This window comes from Orycteropus afer, unplaced genomic scaffold, assembly GCF_000298275.1.
Source record: "Orycteropus afer afer isolate SDZICR_OR568_19922 unplaced genomic scaffold, OryAfe1.0 scaffold00320, whole genome shotgun sequence".
Lineage (NCBI taxonomy): Eukaryota > Metazoa > Chordata > Mammalia > Tubulidentata > Orycteropodidae > Orycteropus > Orycteropus afer.
Window position 1 is genome coordinate 951,808 of NW_006921907.1, and position 20,220 is coordinate 972,027.

Below are 20,220 nucleotides of genomic sequence, written 5' to 3' on the forward strand. Positions count from 1 at the left end.
TGTTCAGGGACATGGTTTTGTTTCCCTTGGGTATGCTAAGTGCCACTTCCTGCCCCTTGCCGGCCTCACCCGAGCCATTTTACTTGTGAGTGTGGTTATTTATCATCATTAAAGCGTTTTTCTCTCTCCCTTAGGAATTAATGGTTCACCAAGACACACTTGTACTTTTCTTTTGGGAGTTGCTTCATCATGCGGAATCTCAGGTTACTTCGGACCCTCGAGTTCAGGGATATTCCAGCTGCAGGGAAACCTCAGTGCTTCTCTCTGAGGACGGAGCAGGGAACAGTGCTCATTGGCTCAGATCACGGCCTGATCGAAGTAGATCCCGTCACAAGAGAAGTAAGTTATTGAAGGAGAATGCTAGCACTTAGCGTGGTCCTTTCTAAAGACAGCAGGGCTGTAGCATCTCTCAAATGAAAGTTTGGATTTTAATTGTGAAAAAGCCTTTGTGAAAGCTTTGTTACGATAAAACAGGCATTAAAAAGTATTTCTGGAAGTGTTATGGATTGTTCTTGAAAGCAGACTGAGTTAATTTGGTTCGTGTTTTGATGGAAGGTGAAGAATGAAATTCCTTTGGTGGCGGAAGGCTTTCTCCCAGAGGACGGAAGTGGCCGTGTTGTGGGTGTTCAGGACTTGCTGGACCAGGAGTCTGTGTGTGTGGCCACAGCCTCTGGGGACGTCCTGCTCTGCAATCTCGGCACTCACCAGGTGAGCAGGGCTCCACCGGGATGGAGACCCCCAGCGTCCTCAAGTCACTGGCTCTGGGCTCCTGCTTTCCAGGCAGCAGCCATATTTAGGTATATTGCAAATCTGAGTCTTTGCATTTCCTAAAAAGTTGCTGGCATGACGTTAGCTATTTTTCAGAATTATTCTAAAGCTCAGTTTTTATCTGCTCCATCTGTTAATCAGAACAATCAGAATACTCCAAAATGGGAATTTTTCAATTTATTTGTATTTTATAAATAGAAACTGGCCGTGCCTGTGTGGCGTAGATCTCTTCTTACCAGAACCTGAACTTGAGTGGTAACCTTTACTTCTCAATTTAGAAGTCTTTGAAATGTTTGTATGATTTCTGTTTCCTGTGAGGGGTCCTGGTTAAATCTCTCATTGATGGCTAACTTTAGAGTCCCGGAACTACAGACACTAAAGTAACACACTGTTGTTGTGTGTGTATTTAAAATCACAGGGGAGGTAGACCTCCGCCACCTCCCTCCTCATCTCCTTTGGCGCGAGCTCTCAGATGGACTTCTGGATTTCCATCTTCATATTAACAGGAGGACCTTCACAGGACAATTGCCTGATCATTTTAGTCTTCTTTGAAAACTCATGAGTTGTAACATCTTTAACATTGACTGTGACGTAGTAGTTACGGTATTACTGATAGTAGCACGGTAATAGCAGCTTATATTTATTAAATGTTTACAATATGCCAGAAACACTTTGAAGAGTTCCTGGTTACTGACCTACTTCAGTCCAGTTGTCGATTTCATTTAATCTTCACTACAGCCTTATGAGAACAAGTTTCAGTCTCTTCTGTCATCCATTTTGGCCTTTTCTTCTTTTCCTGTCTTTTTGATGACCTTTTGCTTTTTTTCATGTATGATGTTCTTGATGTCATCCCACAACTTGTCTGATCTTTGGTCATTGTTCATTGTGTCAAATCTGTTCTTCAGATGGTCTCTAAATTCAGGTGGGATTTAATCAAGGTCCTATTTTGGTTCTCATGGACTTGTTCTAATTGTCTGTAGCTTCAACTTGAACTTGTATATGAGCAGTTGATGGTCTATTCCACAGTCAGCTCCTGGCCTTGTTTTGACTGAGGCTATTGAGCTTCTCTGTCAACTCTTTCCACAGATACAGTCAATTTAGTCTGATTGCTGTGTAGTCCGTCTGGCGAGGTCCACATGTGTATCCCCTGTTTCTGTTTGAAAAGTATTTGCAGTGAGGAAGTCGTTGGTCTTATAAAATCCTGTTATGCGATCTCTGGCATCATTTGTATCACCGAGGTCATGTTTTCCAGTGACCGGTGATTCTTCTGAAATGATGAAATAAAAGAGCTGAACAAAACATTTTGAAGGGCAGCTTGATAACACAGAGTGGAATATGACGAAGTGTGCAGAGACCTGGAGTTAGAAAAACAAAACGGAAGAAGACACTGGGCACTTCTCAAGCAGAAAGAATTGAAGAAGAATTCAGGCCTCGAGTTGCAATAAGGAAAGAGTCAATGGGCCAAATATTGAATGATGTAGGAACCATCAAAAGCAGATGGGGTGAATCCACAGAGTCACTGGTAACATATGATCAGGAACCAGTGGTATTCAAGGAAGACGTCAAAGCTGCATTGAAAGAATTGGCAAAAAACCAAGGCTCCAGAAATTGGTAGAATACTCACTGAGATATTTCAGCAACATGCAGATGCTGGAGGCACTTACTCATTTATGCCAAGAAATTTGGAAGACAGCTACCTGGCCAGCTGACTGGAAGAGATCCATATTTGTGCCCATTCCAAAGAAAGGTGATCCCACAGAATGTGGAAATTATGAAGCAATATCATTAATATCACATACAAGTAAAATTTTGCTGGAGATCATTAAAAGTGGTTGTAGCACTATATTGACAGGGAACTTGCAGAAATTCAAACTGAATTCAGAAGAGAACATGGAACAAGGGATATCATTGCTAATGTCAGATAGATTTTGATGGAAAGCAAAGGATACCAGAAAGATGTTTACTTGTGTTTTATTGACTATGCAAAGGCATTTGACTGTGTGGATCATAACTGATTATAGATAACATTACAAAGAATGGGACTTCCAGAACAGTTATACTCATGAGGAGCCTGTACACAGACTCAGAGGCTGTCATTTGAACAGAACAAGGACATACTGCATGCTTTAAAATCAGGAAGGGTGTGCATCAGAGTTGTTAATCTTATCACCATACTTACTCAGTCTGTGTGCTGAACAGGTAATCTGAGAAGCTGGACTATATGGACAGTAATGTAGCATCAGGATTGGAGGAACACTCATTAACAGCCTGAGATATGCAGATTATACTTGCTGAAAGTGAGGATGACTTGAAGCACTCACTGATGAAGATTAAAGACTACAGTCTGCAATATGGATTACACCTTAACATAAAGGAAATGAAAATACTCACAACTGGACCAATAAGCAGTATCATGATAAAGGGAGAAAAGATTGAAGTTGTCGGGGGATGTTACTTGGATCCGCAATCAATACCCATGGAAGTAGCAGTCAAGAAGTCAGACGCCTTTAAAGTGTTAAGGAGCAGTGATGTCACTTTGAAGACCAAGATGTGCCAGACCCAAGCCATGGTAGTTTCAACTGCCTCATATGCCTGTGAAAGCTGGATAATAAATAAGGAAGACCAAAGAAAAATTGATGCCTTTGAATTGTGGTATTGGCAAGGAATATTGAAGGTACCATGGACTGCCAGAAGAACGGACAGAACTGTCCTGGAGGAAGTGCAGCCAGAATGCTCCTTGGAAGCGAGAATGGCTAGACTTGTGTTGTAGCTACTTTGGTCATGGGTCAGAAGGGACCATTCCCTGGAGAAGGATATCATGCTTGGTGAAGGGGAGGGTGAGTGAAAAAGGGGAAGCCCCTCAACGAGATGGACTGACACAGCGGCTGCAGTGATGGGCTCAAGCACAGCAGGGATTGTGAGGGTGGCGCAGGGCCCGGCAGGGCTTCCTTCTGTTGTTCACAGGGTCGCTGTGAGGCGGAGCTGACTCGGTGGCACCTAACAACAGTAACACAACCTTATGAGGTAGATTGTTGTTTCCTCACTCTTCATAGAAAGAAATTGAGGCAAAGGTTACACAGTTATCAGATGGGGTTTGAACCCAGGTGGTCTCAGTCTAACACCTCTGCTCATAATCATTTCATTACATGCAATAGTGAAGAACCTTACCTCAGTTCGTAGTCAGGTATTGGAGCCATCAGGTACAACACAGTTGAATTCCTTGTAGTTAAAAGGCGTGCTTGTACTTTGAAAACGTTTTGTAGAATTTGTTCCTGGTTACTGACCTACGTCAGTCCAGTTGTCTCCATTCAGAGGTGTTAACTCCGCCCCTTTGTGCCTTCCCAGTGTTGACGAGAAGCTGGCTGTGCTCCTTGCTGTGCCCTATAAGACCTTGCCCTGTCAGTTCCCTGGATTCCTGTGCAGCCTCCCCGCCGTCGTTCCTGCTCACACGTGTGCCTTACGCCCTCGCTGTGTCCGACTCACAACTCTTCTTTTAGGCCTGTGTGCCTGCACGCTGTTCTGCTCTGTCTCCCTGCCTTCTCGCACTCTTCAAGGCCCCTCTGCAGAAAAACTGTCCTGGACTCCCTGCCATCAGTCGCTCCCTTCTCTGAGCTTCCACTGGACTTCGCACAGAACGTGGTTCTAGTCCCAGTCCTGCTGCTGAGTCTCTTACCTCCCTCAGGAGACGGTGCTGGAAGGACTGGGTGGCCGTGGTCATTAATCCCTGTGCCTGCATCTTGCACAACGTCGTAGTACCTGTTCTGAGTAAAGGTTGGGGGTAAACGCGTGTTCGTGTGTTTTGGTCTTTGGGTTTGTTTTTATGGTTTGCGTCCATGTTTACTGAGTGCTGGTTCTTGACATCTCCCCTTTGCTTTTCCTCTGCTGCCCAGCTGGAGTGTGTCGGGAGTGTAGCCAGTGGTATCTCTGTAATGAGTTGGAGTCCGGACCAGGAACTGGTGCTGCTTGTCACAGGTATGCTGCCGCTCGGGCCTTGCTGCGGCTTTCATAAAACATTGTTCCTGGAGGCTTATGTTGGGTGCTTGCGTTGGAACAGTGACACAGCTTTGTAACCTGGATGGAATGTGTTCCTTTTGACTGAGTTTTTCCTCTTAATGTATTGTGATAGAAAGTGGTTTCGTATAACTTTTCCAGTGTTTGAAAGTGGGAATCAAAGTCATAAAATCTGGTGGGGCTGCCAAATGCACACTGAGAGGTTAAAATCTCAACAATATTTATTGATAACCGACAAGAACAAGTACTGTACAAACAGGTTCTAGGAGCCTGTCTTGTGGTCCTACTCTATTCTTTTAAGTCCAGATGAGTTTCAGTAAACTAGCACTATTGATGGGGTATATATTTGAAGAGGGATTTTGATGACTGGGACTTTTGAAGTTAGTGTAGGGAGGACTCTGAACTTTTATGTTCAGCTTTACATCTGGAAAGAGTTGAGAATAAGTACTAGGTGACTTACCCAGTCAGAGTCTTTTTTTTTTTCTCTCTCTCTCTCTTTCAAACATCAAAGCCTGTGAATGAGCTCCGTCTGTCCTGTTCTGACTGGCAGCTCCTTTACTCTAGCTCCCTGGTTTGTAGCTTCATGGAGACTTAGGGAATATGGCAAATTTATTACATGAAAATGAAATCATTCTTGTTTGTTCTCCTCCAAGGTCAGCAGACCCTGATTATGATGACAAAAGACTTTGAACCCATCTTGGAGCAACAAATCCACCAGGACGATTTTGGTGAAGGTGGGTCTACATGGTTTGAAATGTTTTGTGGCCTGAAACGTTTCCTCAGTTGTGATCATTCTCTTGCACACAGATGGCCATGTCATAAGCCAAAGAACTATGAAGCTTAAACCCCCATTTGTTCAATTCACATAGTTCCTTTGGCCCATCCCAGACCTTAAAAGACATACCTCTGCTGCCCCTCGAGGTCGTGGGTGGCTTTTTTTGTTAGTAACCGGGGCAGTAGAAATGTGTGGATAAGTTCACTTAGATCATTGCTACATGAGCCCTAGGAAAGGCTTGGTCTGGGGGTTCCATGAAAGGGACTGTCCATGTAGAATAAGGCAAGCATTTCTGGGAGACAGCTTCAGAGAGAGAATAAGAGGTAGTTGAAAGGCTGATACTTTTCCTGCTGATTGGACCTGTACCTGCCCTTTCATGAGAACAATCACATTGCTTTCTGGCTGAGGTCTAGCCAAGGCTGTGTAGGCGTTGAGGCTGTGGGAACACTGAAGGGAGAGGAGATCCTTAATGAGGGTGAGACGCTCCGGCCAAATTGAAGGCACCAGGTAGCTGGTCTGCTTGAGGAGATGAGTAGGGAAGGAGGTTTTTGAGCTTTTGCTGAGGTCCAGCCTCATGCCTTCTTGCTCCAACAGCTCTGAGAAATGATGTAGAAAACTGCTGTTATTCGTTCAAACATAGTTCGTTTGTTCAGAAACCACTTGCTGAGTCAGTGCTGTGAAGCCAGTTCTGTGTTCCTGCGTGTGCCATAGGTGATTTAAGATGGTTGAACAGCTCTTCCCCTATGAAGACTTGCAGTGTGGTACTGAACGTCAGTGTCCCCCTCTGTGGAAACACGCAGTACCATGCTGACATGATAGGCCAGGCATTTGAGTAGCACAAGGGGGGAGGGAGTAACTGCAGAGGAGAATCTTCCCGGAAGAGGCAGCCCTGGAGCCAAGGTGGGGCTGAGTTGGTGTTGGGTCGCTGAGAATTGAGGGTGGAGGCTCCAGCTGGGGAGAGAGTCCATTCCAGGGAGGGATGTTTCCTGCAGGCCTTTGACCCATCATGCCTTACTCAGGGTGCTGTGAGGCACTCGGGGATGCCGTAGCAGCAGAAAGTGAGTGGGATGAATAAACGAGACTGACTTTGATTACGTTTGTGTGCCATGGTAGTGAGTTTGGGCCTTGAGAGATGGTTAACCATGAAAGGTTTTGATGTAAAGAGATTTTTGTACTAGAAGGATCATACTGGTGGCTTTCTTTCTTTTTTCTTTTTATTGTGCTTTGGGTAAAAATTTACAGAGCAACCTTGTTTTAGGTACAACAGTTCACGCACGTCTGATTTCGTGGTCCCGTTACCTTCCCCAGCCATAAAAACCCCCTGTGCCTTCTCATCCATGCATTCCTGTCTGTCCAGCTTTCCCTCTGTGTGAGTGCTACCCCTCTGGTGTCTCAGGGCTGATTGATCCAAGGGGTGCATCTCCCTGGAGTAGGTCGGTGTATTAACCTGGGATAGGTTAGGTCTTTCTATTACTGGACTGAGAGCCCATCCATGTAAGTGAGTCCATTTCTAGGCCCGAAGGGTAACCTAGGGCCACCGTCTCTTTCTGACCAGTAGTTCTGGTCATTTTTGTGTTTTTGAATTTTGTTCCATGTTTTTCTTCCCACTCTGTCCAGAATCTCCAGATCTGATCTCTTTCCAAGTGGTTGGCATTGGTAGCTGGGCGCCATCTTGTTCTTCTGGTCTTGGCATGGAGGCTGAGGTCTTCGTGGTCCATCTTACCTTTGGACTAATTATGTCCGGATGACTTTGATTTTCTTTGCTCTTTGTTTCACACTAGAAGAAACTAATCGTTGCATCTTAGATGGCAGTTCGAAAGCTTTTAAGACCCCAGGTGCTGCTCACCAGAGTAGGTTGTAGAACAAAATTTTTATGGATTGTGTGTGCCAGTTGAGCTTAATGTTCCCTGAGACCACGGTACCAAGTCCACAGACCCAGTGATTACAAGGATCACTCTTAATGGCATATTTTGTGCCCGTGTGGAGAGGGAAGAGACTGCCGGCAGGGTGATCAGGTAGGAAGTTGCTTTGGGAATCCAAGTGAGAGATGAAGAGGGTGAGAGTGGGGCTGGAAGAAGAAATGAATTCAGGAAGAATTTGATTCTCAGAATAGGGAGTATATTTTCAGGGATTATCAGACAGACTTTTTCAGAATACATGTGTGTGGGTCTCCTGCCCTAATCAGTTGGAAAACTACCAGTTTAAGAAGTGAAACAAATGGGCTTTGGTGTGTACGGTAAGGAAGAGTTCAGTGTGAGGCCAGCCAGAGGCTCAGGTGATGGGAATAAAGATGTGGGTGAAGTAGAGGAAGGATCGGGAAGGTGCTGCTTTGCAGTGGGTTGCTGGTGAGTTCTGTTGAGGATTAGTTGAAGGTCCATGGGATTGCCACGTGGGGCAGGCACGTAAGGGGCTGCCGCTCAGGAGGGGCCCCCCCGAGCTAAGGCCGGCACTCATTGGTGTGTAGGGAGTCTTTACAGTTTGAGAAGGAGTGGGATTGGCCAGGGAGCAGAGGTGGTGCTGGGCCAGTCTAGGATCCGGGATGGAACTCGGGAGCATCCAGCTGGAGGAGACAAGAAAGTCATCGCACACCTTTGGATGAGAACGGGACCTGGGCCTGGCAGTTCCCACCCAACGTTTTCATAAAAAGCCTTTGGGTCTTCAGTCTTAGAAATGTTTGTCCATTGCAAAAATGACTCTTCTAATCCAGGGGTCAGCAAACGTTTTCTGGAAAGGGCTTGATAGTCAGTCTTTTCTGCTTTGCCGGGTATATGGTCTCTGTTGCAACTCTTCTGCTGTTGTCATGGGAAAGCAGTTGTACACAGCATATGTGGGAATGGACATGGCTGTGTTCCTATGCAGATGTGTTTGTGAAAACAGATACAGGCCAGTTTGCCAGTCCTGCTCTGGCCCCATCACGTATTGCCTGATCCCCTTGGAAAACATCTCTTGTTTTTTCTCCTTATTCCTTTACCTCTCTGGAAACTTGGAGCTAGAAGCCAGGGGTGGTGTGCCAGGGTAGGCACTGTTACTCGTATGTAGCAGCATGTACTGTGGTTTTTTGGGTACTTCAGTCCTTGGGTTGGCCTGTGCAGAGGAGACCGGAACTGCTTATACTGGGCTCCTAAGTTACAGAAATTGTAAGTAGTCCTACCTCAGGAGAGTCGGTGGCAGGAGGGAGTTCCTGGGTCCTGGGTCTGGCTGCTGCTTTCAGGTGCTGCGTCCTACCTCCAGAACAGAGGACTGCATTGTTTGGACCGTTCTGACTTTATATTGTGAGGAGGGGAGCATCGTGGGCTGAAAGGAGCCAGCCTGGAAGGCAGAAGCCCATGTTCTAATTTGGACTCTGCCACGAGGTGGTCTCAGCCTCAGAGCCTACGTAAGGGGCTGGGTTCAGTGACGTGTAGTCCCCTACACACTACCACCTGGGAACTCAAAACATTTAGTTGATTGAAAGCTTTCGATTAGAATCTTGTTCTCACCTCTTGTCTTGAGTTTTACATTTTGTAACATGGACATACTGTGCCAGTTCTTCTGTTGCTTTCTTCCTTCCTGTAACGTGGGGTGAGACTGCTGGACCTGGATCACCAGCAGCACTTGGAATACATAAGATAGAAAGTGCTTTCCAAAGTGAGGGCATTTCACGTTGTTCAGAACCACCACTGCCTGTGATGAGGAGCACGGGGCTGTCAGATGCTGCCTTCTGTTCAGGGAACTGAGAAGTCTTAGAGAGGACCCATGGAATCCCCAGGGATGAAACTGCCTTCATTTCATTGAGCTTACTGGTGGTTTTGCATGTCCTCTAATCATTCTCTAGGCAAGTTTATCACTGTTGGATGGGGCAGAAAGGAGACTCAGTTCCATGGATCGGAAGGCAGACAAGCGGCTTTTCAGATGCAAATGGTAAGCTTGGTCTGACGGATAAAGACTCTTCATTAGGACAAATGAAAATTTCCGCCAGGAAATCGAAAGAGTCCAGCCAGCGCTCAGTAACGGATAGCTCTCCTGCTCTCGAGCCCTCAGGAAATGAGTGAGTCGCCCTGGAGAGGAGTAACTATGACCAACGTTCATCACCCAGTCACAGCAGTGCAGCCTCACTGGCGGGAATGGAGCGCCCTGTGCCCCATTCCCGGTATCGTTCCCCCTCTCCTGAGGGTCACTAGGGATCCACGTTCACGGGCACGTTGACGTGCTCTTCCCACACATGTACATGTCAGATTATGTACACATTAGACGTTTTCTTTGTGATTTTCCTTTGGGATGAAGCTCTTTGCTTTCCTTCCTCATGAATTAAAATTCTGACTTCACTCAGTGATGTCCTGATGCCCACATCATATAACACAGAGGGTCCTGGAGGCAGAGCCACGTGAACACAAGCATACTCTTGCGACATCTGGGGAAGTAGCCTCAAGTGTGTACCGCCACGTTAAGTTTCCTTAAATTGATAGGCTTTACTTAATTTATACATTATGAGTATTATAAAAAAATATATATTAACTTAAAAACATTATTATTGAGTAAAATTAACACCTCCGGAAGATAAGTCGTGTTTATCCTCAGGCGTGCTCCCAGGTGTCCCCGTGGGTGACATGTCTCTGTTACAAAAGTGCAGATTCCGTCTTCTTGCCACTTAGTAGCCATGAGACTGTGGCAGGTTCCAGCCTGTTTGAGCCTCAGTAGTATCTGTAAAGTGGACATAATAGTGTCTCCCTTACCAGGACTGGGATGAGATTTGGTGGTTGTATGTATGTATGTATGTGAGGCTACCACAGCACCAGGTACTCACTCAGATGGTAGGGGCTGCTGTTATTTTAGTGGACAAATACTTTTTGAAACTTAAAAAATACATACTTTTTGTTTCAAAGCACCTGTGTTTTGAAAGTGAGCGCTGGATCTACTTTAGTATTCTGAATGCTGTGCTGGCCCAATTGGAACAGTGAGGGATGGGCAGCAAAACGGAGTAAGAATTCCCAGACATGACCCGCTTCCTCAGGATGAACTCCGTGGTTGTGTAATTTAGGGTACCTTTTCTATCCCTCTGGTTTGTAACTGGTTTTTGGAGGAGTGAAAAAGAAAAGAAAAAGCAACCCGACCAAGTCAGTCGTTCCCGCACATTTGTATTCTCGTATCCTGTCTAACCAGGGGCCGTCGAGTGACTTGCGACTCACGGCGGCTCTGGGTGTACTATCCTCTAGGCGGCAACTAAGCGTGCTTCCAGACCAGACAGTTTAAAAGTAATATGGTACTGGTAGCTGCTACAGCTGGACCACCCTCAGAAACATTGTGCTGAGTGAAAGAATCCAGTCACAGAAGACCACATATGTCATGTGATAGTTTATATGAAATGTCCAGGGGAGGCAAATCTGTAGAGACCAGAAGTAGCCCAGTGGGTGCCTGGGACTGGGGATATGGCCAGGGAGTAGATAGTGACTGCTAGTGGGTATTGGGGTGATGAAGATGTTTGAAATTGGGATTGTGGTGATGGGTACCCAACTGAGAAGAGCCTGGATGGATCAGTCAGTTGCAAGCACTGCTGTGAATGGTTTGCTTTTTAAGCTATTGATCTAGCCCTGCCCTTACACATGGCCTGGGCTCTCCCCGTATCTTATAACGGTGATTCCGGTGGCTGCCTGGTACCCTGTTTCCACCTGCCTTGAAAAGCAAGTCTGTCACTGTTGGATGGGGCACAAGGGAACTTTGGACTTTGAGTTCTTTGCTTGGTGATTTCTGGGTTTAATAGCCTTCTAGAGGGTTCCTTAGGATTCTGTGAAGCTCCTTCTCTAGAGAGCTGCATCTGCACGTAACAGATTCGATGATAGTTGAGAACCTGAGGTACGTTTGTCTGTGGGCCCCAGTAACTCAAGCGTTTCTTCTCTTTCCAGCCCCATTCGGCTTTGCCCTGGGATGACCATAGCCCGCAGGTCACCTGGCGTGGGGATGGACAGTTTTTTGCTGTGAGTGTTGTTTGCCCAGAGACAGGTATGGAAATAAATTGCAGTTAAAGTTGTTTTTTAATCTTAGTAAATTCAGGAGAATAGTCTTCCTTTTGCTTTGGGTGGGGTTTTCTTTCATTATGTCTTTAAGAGAAAGCTATGGTGCTTTTGATGTTAAATGAGTTTGGCGTTCAGAACTAGAAGAGTTCTTGGGGCAACCTGATGTGGCTACATTATTTTAACATGTCCTAGGTCACGTAGTCTCCATAGTACTTGAGATAAAGAGTCTGGCCGTTTGGAAAAATGTTCCCTTTACGGTAAGCCACCAGACAGTCGCTTTCCCAGTTACTGGACAGCCTGTAAGAATAAGACAGCTGCTTCCGTGTGATAGCTCCTCCCATGTTTGAATCTTCTCTGAGTCTTCTTTCTTTGCTGGCCTCCATCTGCCCCACCCTACCCTTTATCATGACAGTAAATAGCCCATTCCTGTTACCTGCGTAGCAGTAACTAGGTTTCCAACATGTGAGCAGTCTCTTCTGTTACTCCCTGATGACAGTTTAGTCACAGATGCCCCATTCCATGTGAGGATTCATTTTAAGTTTCCCATGAGATGCATCTAATTTGCTTTGTAAAACCAAGGCAATTTTTGTTGATAAGGAAGGTGTTTGGGAGGTTTCTGACTTAGCAGTATTTATCACAATATTTGAGCTTTTTCATTCCTGACTTCGCCTCCTGCCCAGGGGCTCGCAAGGTCAGAGTGTGGAACCGGGAGCTCGCCCTGCAGTCGACCAGCGAGCCTGTGGCGGGACTGGGGCCGGCCCTGGCATGGAGGTGAGCCGGAGAGGGGACTCTGGGAATTCCTCCTCAGAGAATGTCTTGTCTGTGGTCGTGGTGGAGATCCTGATTGACTACACGTTTGTATAACTCACAGGGATATTCCTTTTTCTCATGTGGTTGTGAGCCTGTATCTTCCATATTTTTTAGTTTTCTGAAGTCTGGATTTGACTTGAGTAGTTCATGCTGGACTTGTTCCCAGATGTCATCATTCCTAGGCACACACAGTTTACATCCCTAATTCTTCATAGAGTGTCTTGTGTGTAGCCTCAGCATAAGGCAGAAAATAGTGTTTGGAGGGGAAGTTGCCTCCTGCACATCTCAATGAGGTGGGTGGAGCTTTTGTGAAAATTACAAGAAGAGGTTCCTTTCTCTGCACAAACTGTGGTATTAACCCCCACCAGGCTACAGGATCTCCTTGCTAAGGAACACACAGGCTTGGATACGGGCCCCTCGCACCCCCCTTGACTTCACCAGTACCCTGTGCAGCCCACACCTGCCTGTCCCGTGCCGCTGCCTTAGTTATAGATACGAGAAATAGCTCCTCTCTCTCAGTAGCATGTGTTATGTGCTACACCGTTAGGTCTCTAGACATCTTGTCTCGAGATGTCAGACTTCTTGTTTCCCTGAAAACTGTGTGTCCATTCATTTGAGTGACAGTGGATGACAGAGCAAAAGGAGAAACAAGTATGAGTTAAAACTCTAGAGACAGTCGGCACAAGATAAGGCAGGTGAGGAACTTCCAGTGGATTGAGAGGTCTTAAAACCCCCGCCAGAGCGTGGAGTACTTGCTGGCATCATAGAGTTGAAGGACAAGCAGGTTAGACTTTTATAGCAAATTGAACAGGGGCTGGTTTAAACAATTACTGTTTTTTTTAAAAAGCTACCCAAGTGCAGTCTAAATCTGCACAGCTATGTGGGCAAATGGAGCCTTTGTGCAGACTACAACAAGACACCTAGTGCCACACGTGAGGAAACGCTTGTCAGGACACAAGGTTCAGAACTTCCTTCCTTGGATGAAAGTTGTTTTTTGCTGAAAAAAAATCATTTCTCTCCATTCATCTTGGGGCTGAGCCCCCGGCTACCCCTGCACATCCCTAATTCTCTCTGGGTTTGCCTCAGGCCCTCCGGTAGTCTGATTGCCTCTACCCAAGACAAGCCCAACCAGCAGGATGTTGTGTTTTTCGAGAAAAACGGCCTTCTCCATGGACACTTTACCCTTCCCTTCCTCAAAGATGAGGTTAAGGTAGGTGCCTCAGGTGTTCAGTCCTCCGATTTACAGGACTTTGCACAGCTATCAGGAGGGTTCTTTCTGATCTGACTGTAAACAGAAGCTCCAGAGTAGTTAGTAATGAGAGGGGTGGCTTCTCAGATGCGATTTTTTCTAATAAAGAAGAAATTGTTTTTACAAAGAAGAAATGACGTTTCTTTCTTAGTCCCAGATAAAGCACTGTGTTTAAAGGTTTTACTGCCACTCACAGGTAACAAGTATGAGCAAAATTATGACCTCATTTATATATCCAAAAATATTGTAATACATTAAACTTTAGCCAAAAGTCAGTGGTTCGAACCCACCAGCTACTCCGTGGAAGAAAGATGGGGCAGTCAACTCTGTGGCAGTGAGTTTGGTTGTTTATATATAATAACAATAACTGTATTAGATACTAGTTAGTATTAGAAGGAGCTCTGGTGGTATAGTGGTTAAGGCATTTGGCACTAATCAGAGGGTCACTGGTTCAAACCCACCAGCCATTCACAGAAGAAGGAGGGGCAGTCTGCTTCTGTAAAGATTGATAGCCTTGGAAAACCAATGGGGTCTCTATGGATCAGAATCAGCTTGATGGCAGTGAGTTGAGTTTGGTTTATTACTATCAGTCCTTGGGTAGTGCAGTTGGTTAACACACTTGACTGCTTGCTGTCTGGAAGATTGGCGGTAGAAGTCCACCCAGAGATCCCGTAGAGGAAGAGCCTGGTGATCTTGCAAAACATGAGCAGTTGAAAACCTCATGGTGCGCAGTTCTGCCCTGACACGTGGGGATGCCAAGTCGGGATTGACGCAGTGGCAGCTAGCAACTGTATCTGAACTGTATCATTGTACTTAGGCTTGCATTGGACCAACCTAAGGGTTGACAGTTCTAACCCCCCGAGTGGTACCATGGAAGATGGCCTGGTGAGCTACTGCTGCTGAAACTTTCAGCCAAGAAAACGCTGTGGAACAGTTACTCTATAACACATGGGTCAGTCTGATGTTCTTCTTGTGGTTAGGTTTGTTCAGTAACTCTAGGGTAGTAATTTACAGCTGGAACCAGCTCAAAACCAGAAACCAAACTCACTGCCACAGAGTGGTTTACAACTCATAGCAGCTCCCGTCAGGTCTCCACGGCTGTAAGTTTTTACGAAAGCAGGCTGCCTTATCTTTCTTCCACGGAGTGGCTGGTGGGTTCAAACCATACACCTTTGGTTAGCAGCCAGATGCCTTAACCACTACCCCACCAGAGCACCTTAGAATTAGCTCAAGTATTGGGATAATTTGGTTTGTGAAGGCAAGAGATTCAACTATTTTATAGGTTTTGAAATAAATCCATAGCTAAAGCCACCGACAGAGCTTTTTTCTTCCGTGAGGTCAATGCCCTGCTGTGGAATGCTGACTCCTCGGTGCTTGCGGTTTGGCTGGAAGACCTCCAGAGGGAAGAAGATGCCACTCGGAAAACCTACGGTAGGACAGCTGTCGCATGACAGCCACATGCCCCATGGTAACCTGGAGGAAAGTAGTTGGGATTGCTGTCATTCCTCCAGCTCGGTCCCAGGTGATTTTAACATGCAGCCAGAGTAGAGCACCTCTGACTGTACCATGTGTCGAAGACTGGGCAGCGTAATATGCTCAGGATAACAATGGGATACAGGACCAGCCATGACGGAGTGTGCCCTCACGGAGTGACGGAGAGTGTGGTCCACCTTCCCAGTTCATAGCTAGGTGGTTGTATTGTGACAGTGCAGGTAGAGAACCTAAGTTGACAGCGAACAGGGAGATGTTTGAAGAAAATATATTCCTTAATTAAGATCTTAATTTCTGTGCTTCATCTGTTTAATACAATTAGGTTTTTAAATGATTAGATCCTGTTCTGTTAATAGATTTCTAATATCGAAAGGTCATTTGAATGCTAATCTCCCTTGGAAGGAGCCCTCGTGGCACAACTGTTAGCTGCTTGGCTGCCAACCCAAAGGCTGGCGATTAGAACCGCCCAGTGGCTCTGTAGGAGGGAGATGCGGCAGTCTGCTCCCGTGAAGGTCACAGTCAGGAAACTTACGGGGCAGTTCTCCTCTGACACGTGGAATCAATCTCAGTTGGATTCAACTTGATGGCATCTAACCACCGCATTCTCCCTCGGACAGCTGAGTAACAGTTGATACCAGATAGACTTGGACACAATGCATTGCAAAGCCCTGGAAGAAAAGCAGCATTTCACACTTAAACAACATGGTGGTGCCTGTTCAGTTACTCTTGGATTGAGTGTTTAACACTGTCTAATGGCCTAATGTTTTTCTTCCCACATCTTTATGAAAAGAACTCACTAAATGCCATCCTATCCTAGTAGCCTTCCATCATTATCATGAGATTTGAAGGTGAAAGTAGAAATAAATGTGTAGTTCTACCTTGTTGATGCTTGACAACTTTCCCCCCGTGAAATACTCTTAACAATCAGTATTACTATTTCAATGAAGAGGTTGAGTGGGAAGGGTCACTTTAAAAAAAAAAAAAATGCCCTCTGACCTCCCAATAGGCGCATAAAATCTGACCCTCCCAGCCTCTGATGGCCTTCCCTTTGTTTTCCCTTGTAGTTCAGCTCTGGACTGTTGGAAACTATCACTGGTATCTGAAACAGAATCTTCACTTCAGTGCCTGTGGAGAAAACAAGCCCGTGTCTCTGATGTGGGATCTGGTGACCCCATTCCGGCTGCACGTTCTCTGTCAAGGCTGGCATTACCTCTGCTGCGACTGGCACTGGACAACTGACCGGAGCTCGGGAGACAGTCCCCGTGCCTTGGCCAATGTGGCCGTCATTGATGGACGTAAGTGACTGGAAAGTGTGCACTGGCCATGAGCCTGAGGGCTTGGTTTGGGTTGGTTGTGTGTTTTTACTTCCTGTTGTTTTTAATTGAATGAGAATGCCCTTGGTGGTATGTGCAGTCTCCTCACAACTGTTTTCTTCTCTTCCACCCAACCTGCCAGCATAGCCCACCCAGTCCTCTGCTGTACCTTATCCATGACCTTCACACTTAAACGTGTCTGGCCTTTGGAGGCATTTAGTATTTTCTAACACAGAAGATGTGAACAGTAGTCTTGGGAAAGTCAGGTGTTAGCTTGTCTCTTTGCCCTGATAGATTTATATTGGTTCTTGTTCTACTATGTTGCTTTGTTTTCTGATACAGCACCTGGCAATTATATATCTCCCCAGTATGTTCATTTCGAGTTGTGTGTCTGTCTAGTGTGAGGAGGGTTTTTATTAGGGGAGATAATAGTAACTGGAGCAAGAAGTAGTCACCAACTATTTATTATTCCTGCTGTAAAAGAACACATTTCTAAGATGGTGATGTGAGTTGGTGCCCATTGATGTTTTCTGTAGTGGTCTTAGCACTGGTTTTATGAACATAGGCTCTGCACTGACTCAGATCTGCCTTGCTCGCAGATCCAGGCGTGGGAAATGCTTTAAGGAATTTGAAGGTGCTGATCCTCGTGGTTTGGTCTGACTTGGTTTACAAGCTCAGGTTTCCAGCTAGAACTGTGACCTCTTCACCTTCATGCTTTCGTCCCTGCACCTGAGGCCACCAAATCCAAAGATGGACTAGTCTAGGCCTGGAGGTGATAATCATCAAATGATTCAGTCAGAGCCCCTGGCATTTACTCCCTCCCCCCAAAAATGGGTCATTATTGAGAAAAACAGTGGAAATTACTTTTAGAGGGAATTGCTGTGTATCTCCTGGAGTGATTGCGTAGCCACGTGGTGCTGTTGGGACACCTGTCTTTACAGAGTGAGTATCCATACGTCTGGTGCCCTTGTGTTTCTTTCTCACGTGCAGACAGGGTGTTGGTGACCGTCTTCCGGCAGACTGTGGTTCCTCCTCCCCTGTGCACCTACCGGCTGCTGCTCCCGCAGCCTGTGAATCAAGTCATGTTCTCCGCACACCCTCAAGGGAGTAACGACCTCGCTCTCCTGGATGCCAGCAACCAGATTTCCATTTATAAATGTGGTATGTTCAGAAACTGATTGGGATGTTCTGAGTCAGGTCCCTTCTTCTCAACAGAGGCACGTGACTGTTCGGTGGTGCGTAAGCGCTAGTGTTTCTCCTAATTTTGAAGTTTATGTTTCACCTCCTTAGTATGGTGTTTAATTGGCTTGAGAGCTTTGTATTGTTTTTTTCCTTTTTCCTACTTTTATCTGGCTTTTAAAGTAGTTCCTTTCACTCTACTGAACTTGCTGAGTCAGTTTGTCAGGCCTGAGGACAGGGTAACAAACTCTTACCTCTGTAATATGCTTTACAATGGTCATTGCCTCTGCACATGTTGTCAGTTGCTCTTTCCAGCCCCATGCAAGCTGTGTCACATGTGGAGGGGACAAAGTCCGAGAAAGCCTGGGACTCCCTTGAGGTCTCGGTGATAGAAAAAGAATGGACAGGGGGCCCTGCAGGGTTCTAGCTTCCAATCTCGTCTTCCCATGGTGCCCTCCTGCCAGTTCCTAGTTGCTCTCCCAAGGTACCAGAAGAACCAGACATTTGTTTTTGAGTTCTGTGTCATGTCATAAATTATACTAACATATGCATTAGTAGCTTTGGTTCCAAATGTCTTTTAAATTCTTAGTTAGAAAAAGCATAGGTAGCTACTGAGAGATAATGATCAAAATTCACTAATAGATACAGGAATTCCCTACTTACACATCAGGTTTTCTGTTAAATCAAAGCCTACCTTTTATATAGATCCTACTTGGATACATCACCAGCTTCTCAGGTTTTCAGTTTTCATTCCCTATAAAAATGTAGTTGCCCTCCTTAAACTTTGAGTTTTTAGTAGCTTTTTTTGAATAACAGTGATAGGTTCTTTGCAAAGCCACTTCAGGAAAAAAAAAAATTAATTGCTTTTCAAAATAGGTTTTTCATTAGCTAGTCATATCAAAAGGAAACAAATGATTGTCCCTGGTATGCTATTACTATTTCGATATCTTACTGTTGGTTTTAGGAGATTAAAAAGAATGAGCTGCAGAATAAGCTTTTGTGGTGCTTACCTTCTTATACTAACTTGAGATTATGTGTTATTTTACAATGATAATGTATTTTGTCCTGCTTTTACCTTAAACAAATCAGCTCTATTGAGTTTATATCATTTCTCCACTTAAAGTGCACACTTAGGTGATTTTAGAATATTCATAGTATCGTACAGCCATCACCACAGTCAGTTTCAGAACAACCTCCTCACCCCAGAGAGCAGCCCTGTAGCACCTCCATTGATCTTAGTTGATATGCACAACTCTGTGGTCAGCTAGGGCAGGGCGAGAAGGCTGGCTCAGCGGTCAGGTCGGGCTGCCTTTGGAAGGCTAGTTGAGCATCAGTGTGTGTGAGGGTCACAGGTGGTGATGCAGCCAGAGTTACCGGTTAGGAGATGCTGTGGCTGTGTCTAGGCAGGAGAAAGTGAAGGCTTGAACCAGAGGAGTGGCAGCAGAAATAGAAGGAGAGAGGAATTACACAGATCTAGGGCCTTGGAGCCTTTGAGGAGTTAGGGAGCAGACTGTGGAGAGTTTGGAGAGGAGAACATCTGGCAGAAGGTGGTGGGAGACCTTATTAGAGAGGAAGCTTTAGAGATTAGCATTCAGCATGGAAGAGCTTCAGGTGGTGACCCAGGTGTGGGTGAGTCAGGTGGAATTGAAGTTGATGAAGCCGATATTGGGTGCTGGCACGGTGAGCCGAGGATGAGGGCGAGTTGGTGCGCTCCAAGAGTGCTAGTGTGGAAGTGGCTGGCATGAGCTCCCAGGTTGTGCGGGTGTTAAAGAGCAGTAAGTTTCATTGAGCTCAGAAGAAACCGGAAGAGAAAAGTTTGGAGTCAGACAGAATAGTCCTAGTTTGAGATCCCAGAATGGAACAGATCAGAGTTGCATTCAGCACCTAAACTAAAGAGAAAATAGCACTTACTACAAAAGAGGAATTTTGAGGTGAGGGGGACATTGGAGACGAATGGAGACAAATTAGATGCCAAAATGTTCCAATTAGATGCCTTTGTTTTGTTGGTGTGTATTGGTCTTCTCTTATGTGCCAGGCTTTTTTCTGGTTCTTGCCTTTGTGGAGTTAATACTCTAGCTGAGAAAAAAGGCTAGAAGTAACAGTTTAATGTGTCGGTGGCACGTGCTGTGGAGGGAAATAGAGCAAGGATTACTGTAGGAATAGAGATTACTCAAAAATAATCTCTTCTCCGGGAGAGCCGGAGGGCAGGGGCTGTGGGGGGAGGGGCATTTTGCATTGAGGGTCGTCAGAGAAGGGCTCTCTGGGAAGGTGACATTTAAGCAGAGACGTGATGGGAATCAGAGAGGGAGCCATGAATTCATCTGAGCAAAGGATGTTCTCAGCAGAGTCACAAAGCAGCTGCAGAGGTGCCGGGTCCATTTAGGGAAAGGCAGCGAGGCTGGGGAGATGCAGCCGGGTGAGCGGGGCGAGTTGTGGGAGCTGAGATCACAGAGGTGATGCACGGTGTGTGTGGGGCCATGAAGGCCCTGCTAAGACCTTGGCTGTTATTCTCAGACAGATGCCATGAGAGGGTTTGGCTAGAGGAGTGCTGTGTTCTGAGTTAGTGTTTGAAAGGATTGCGTTGGCTTCTGTGCAGTAAATAAATAGAGTTAAAAATGGAAAGAGAATGTCTTA

General features: G+C 45.8%; 1 protein-coding gene across 1 annotated transcript in view; it reads left to right on the forward strand.

The window, feature by feature from the left end:
- Positions 1-165: 165 nt before the first annotated feature.
- Positions 166-20,220, forward strand: part of ELP1 (elongator acetyltransferase complex subunit 1) — a 60,957-nt gene continuing 40,902 nt past the window's right edge. Inside the window, exons 1-11 of the mRNA XM_007951947.1 lie at positions 166-339; positions 556-708; positions 4,659-4,740; positions 5,433-5,513; positions 9,369-9,454; positions 11,434-11,530; positions 12,225-12,315; positions 13,441-13,564; positions 14,941-15,034; positions 16,159-16,389; positions 17,398-17,568. Of these exons, the coding sequence (XP_007950138.1) occupies positions 190-339; positions 556-708; positions 4,659-4,740; positions 5,433-5,513; positions 9,369-9,454; positions 11,434-11,530; positions 12,225-12,315; positions 13,441-13,564; positions 14,941-15,034; positions 16,159-16,389; positions 17,398-17,568 (1,360 nt within the window). The 5' untranslated portion in view covers positions 166-189. The remainder of the gene's footprint in view (positions 340-555; positions 709-4,658; positions 4,741-5,432; positions 5,514-9,368; positions 9,455-11,433; positions 11,531-12,224; positions 12,316-13,440; positions 13,565-14,940; positions 15,035-16,158; positions 16,390-17,397; positions 17,569-20,220) is intronic.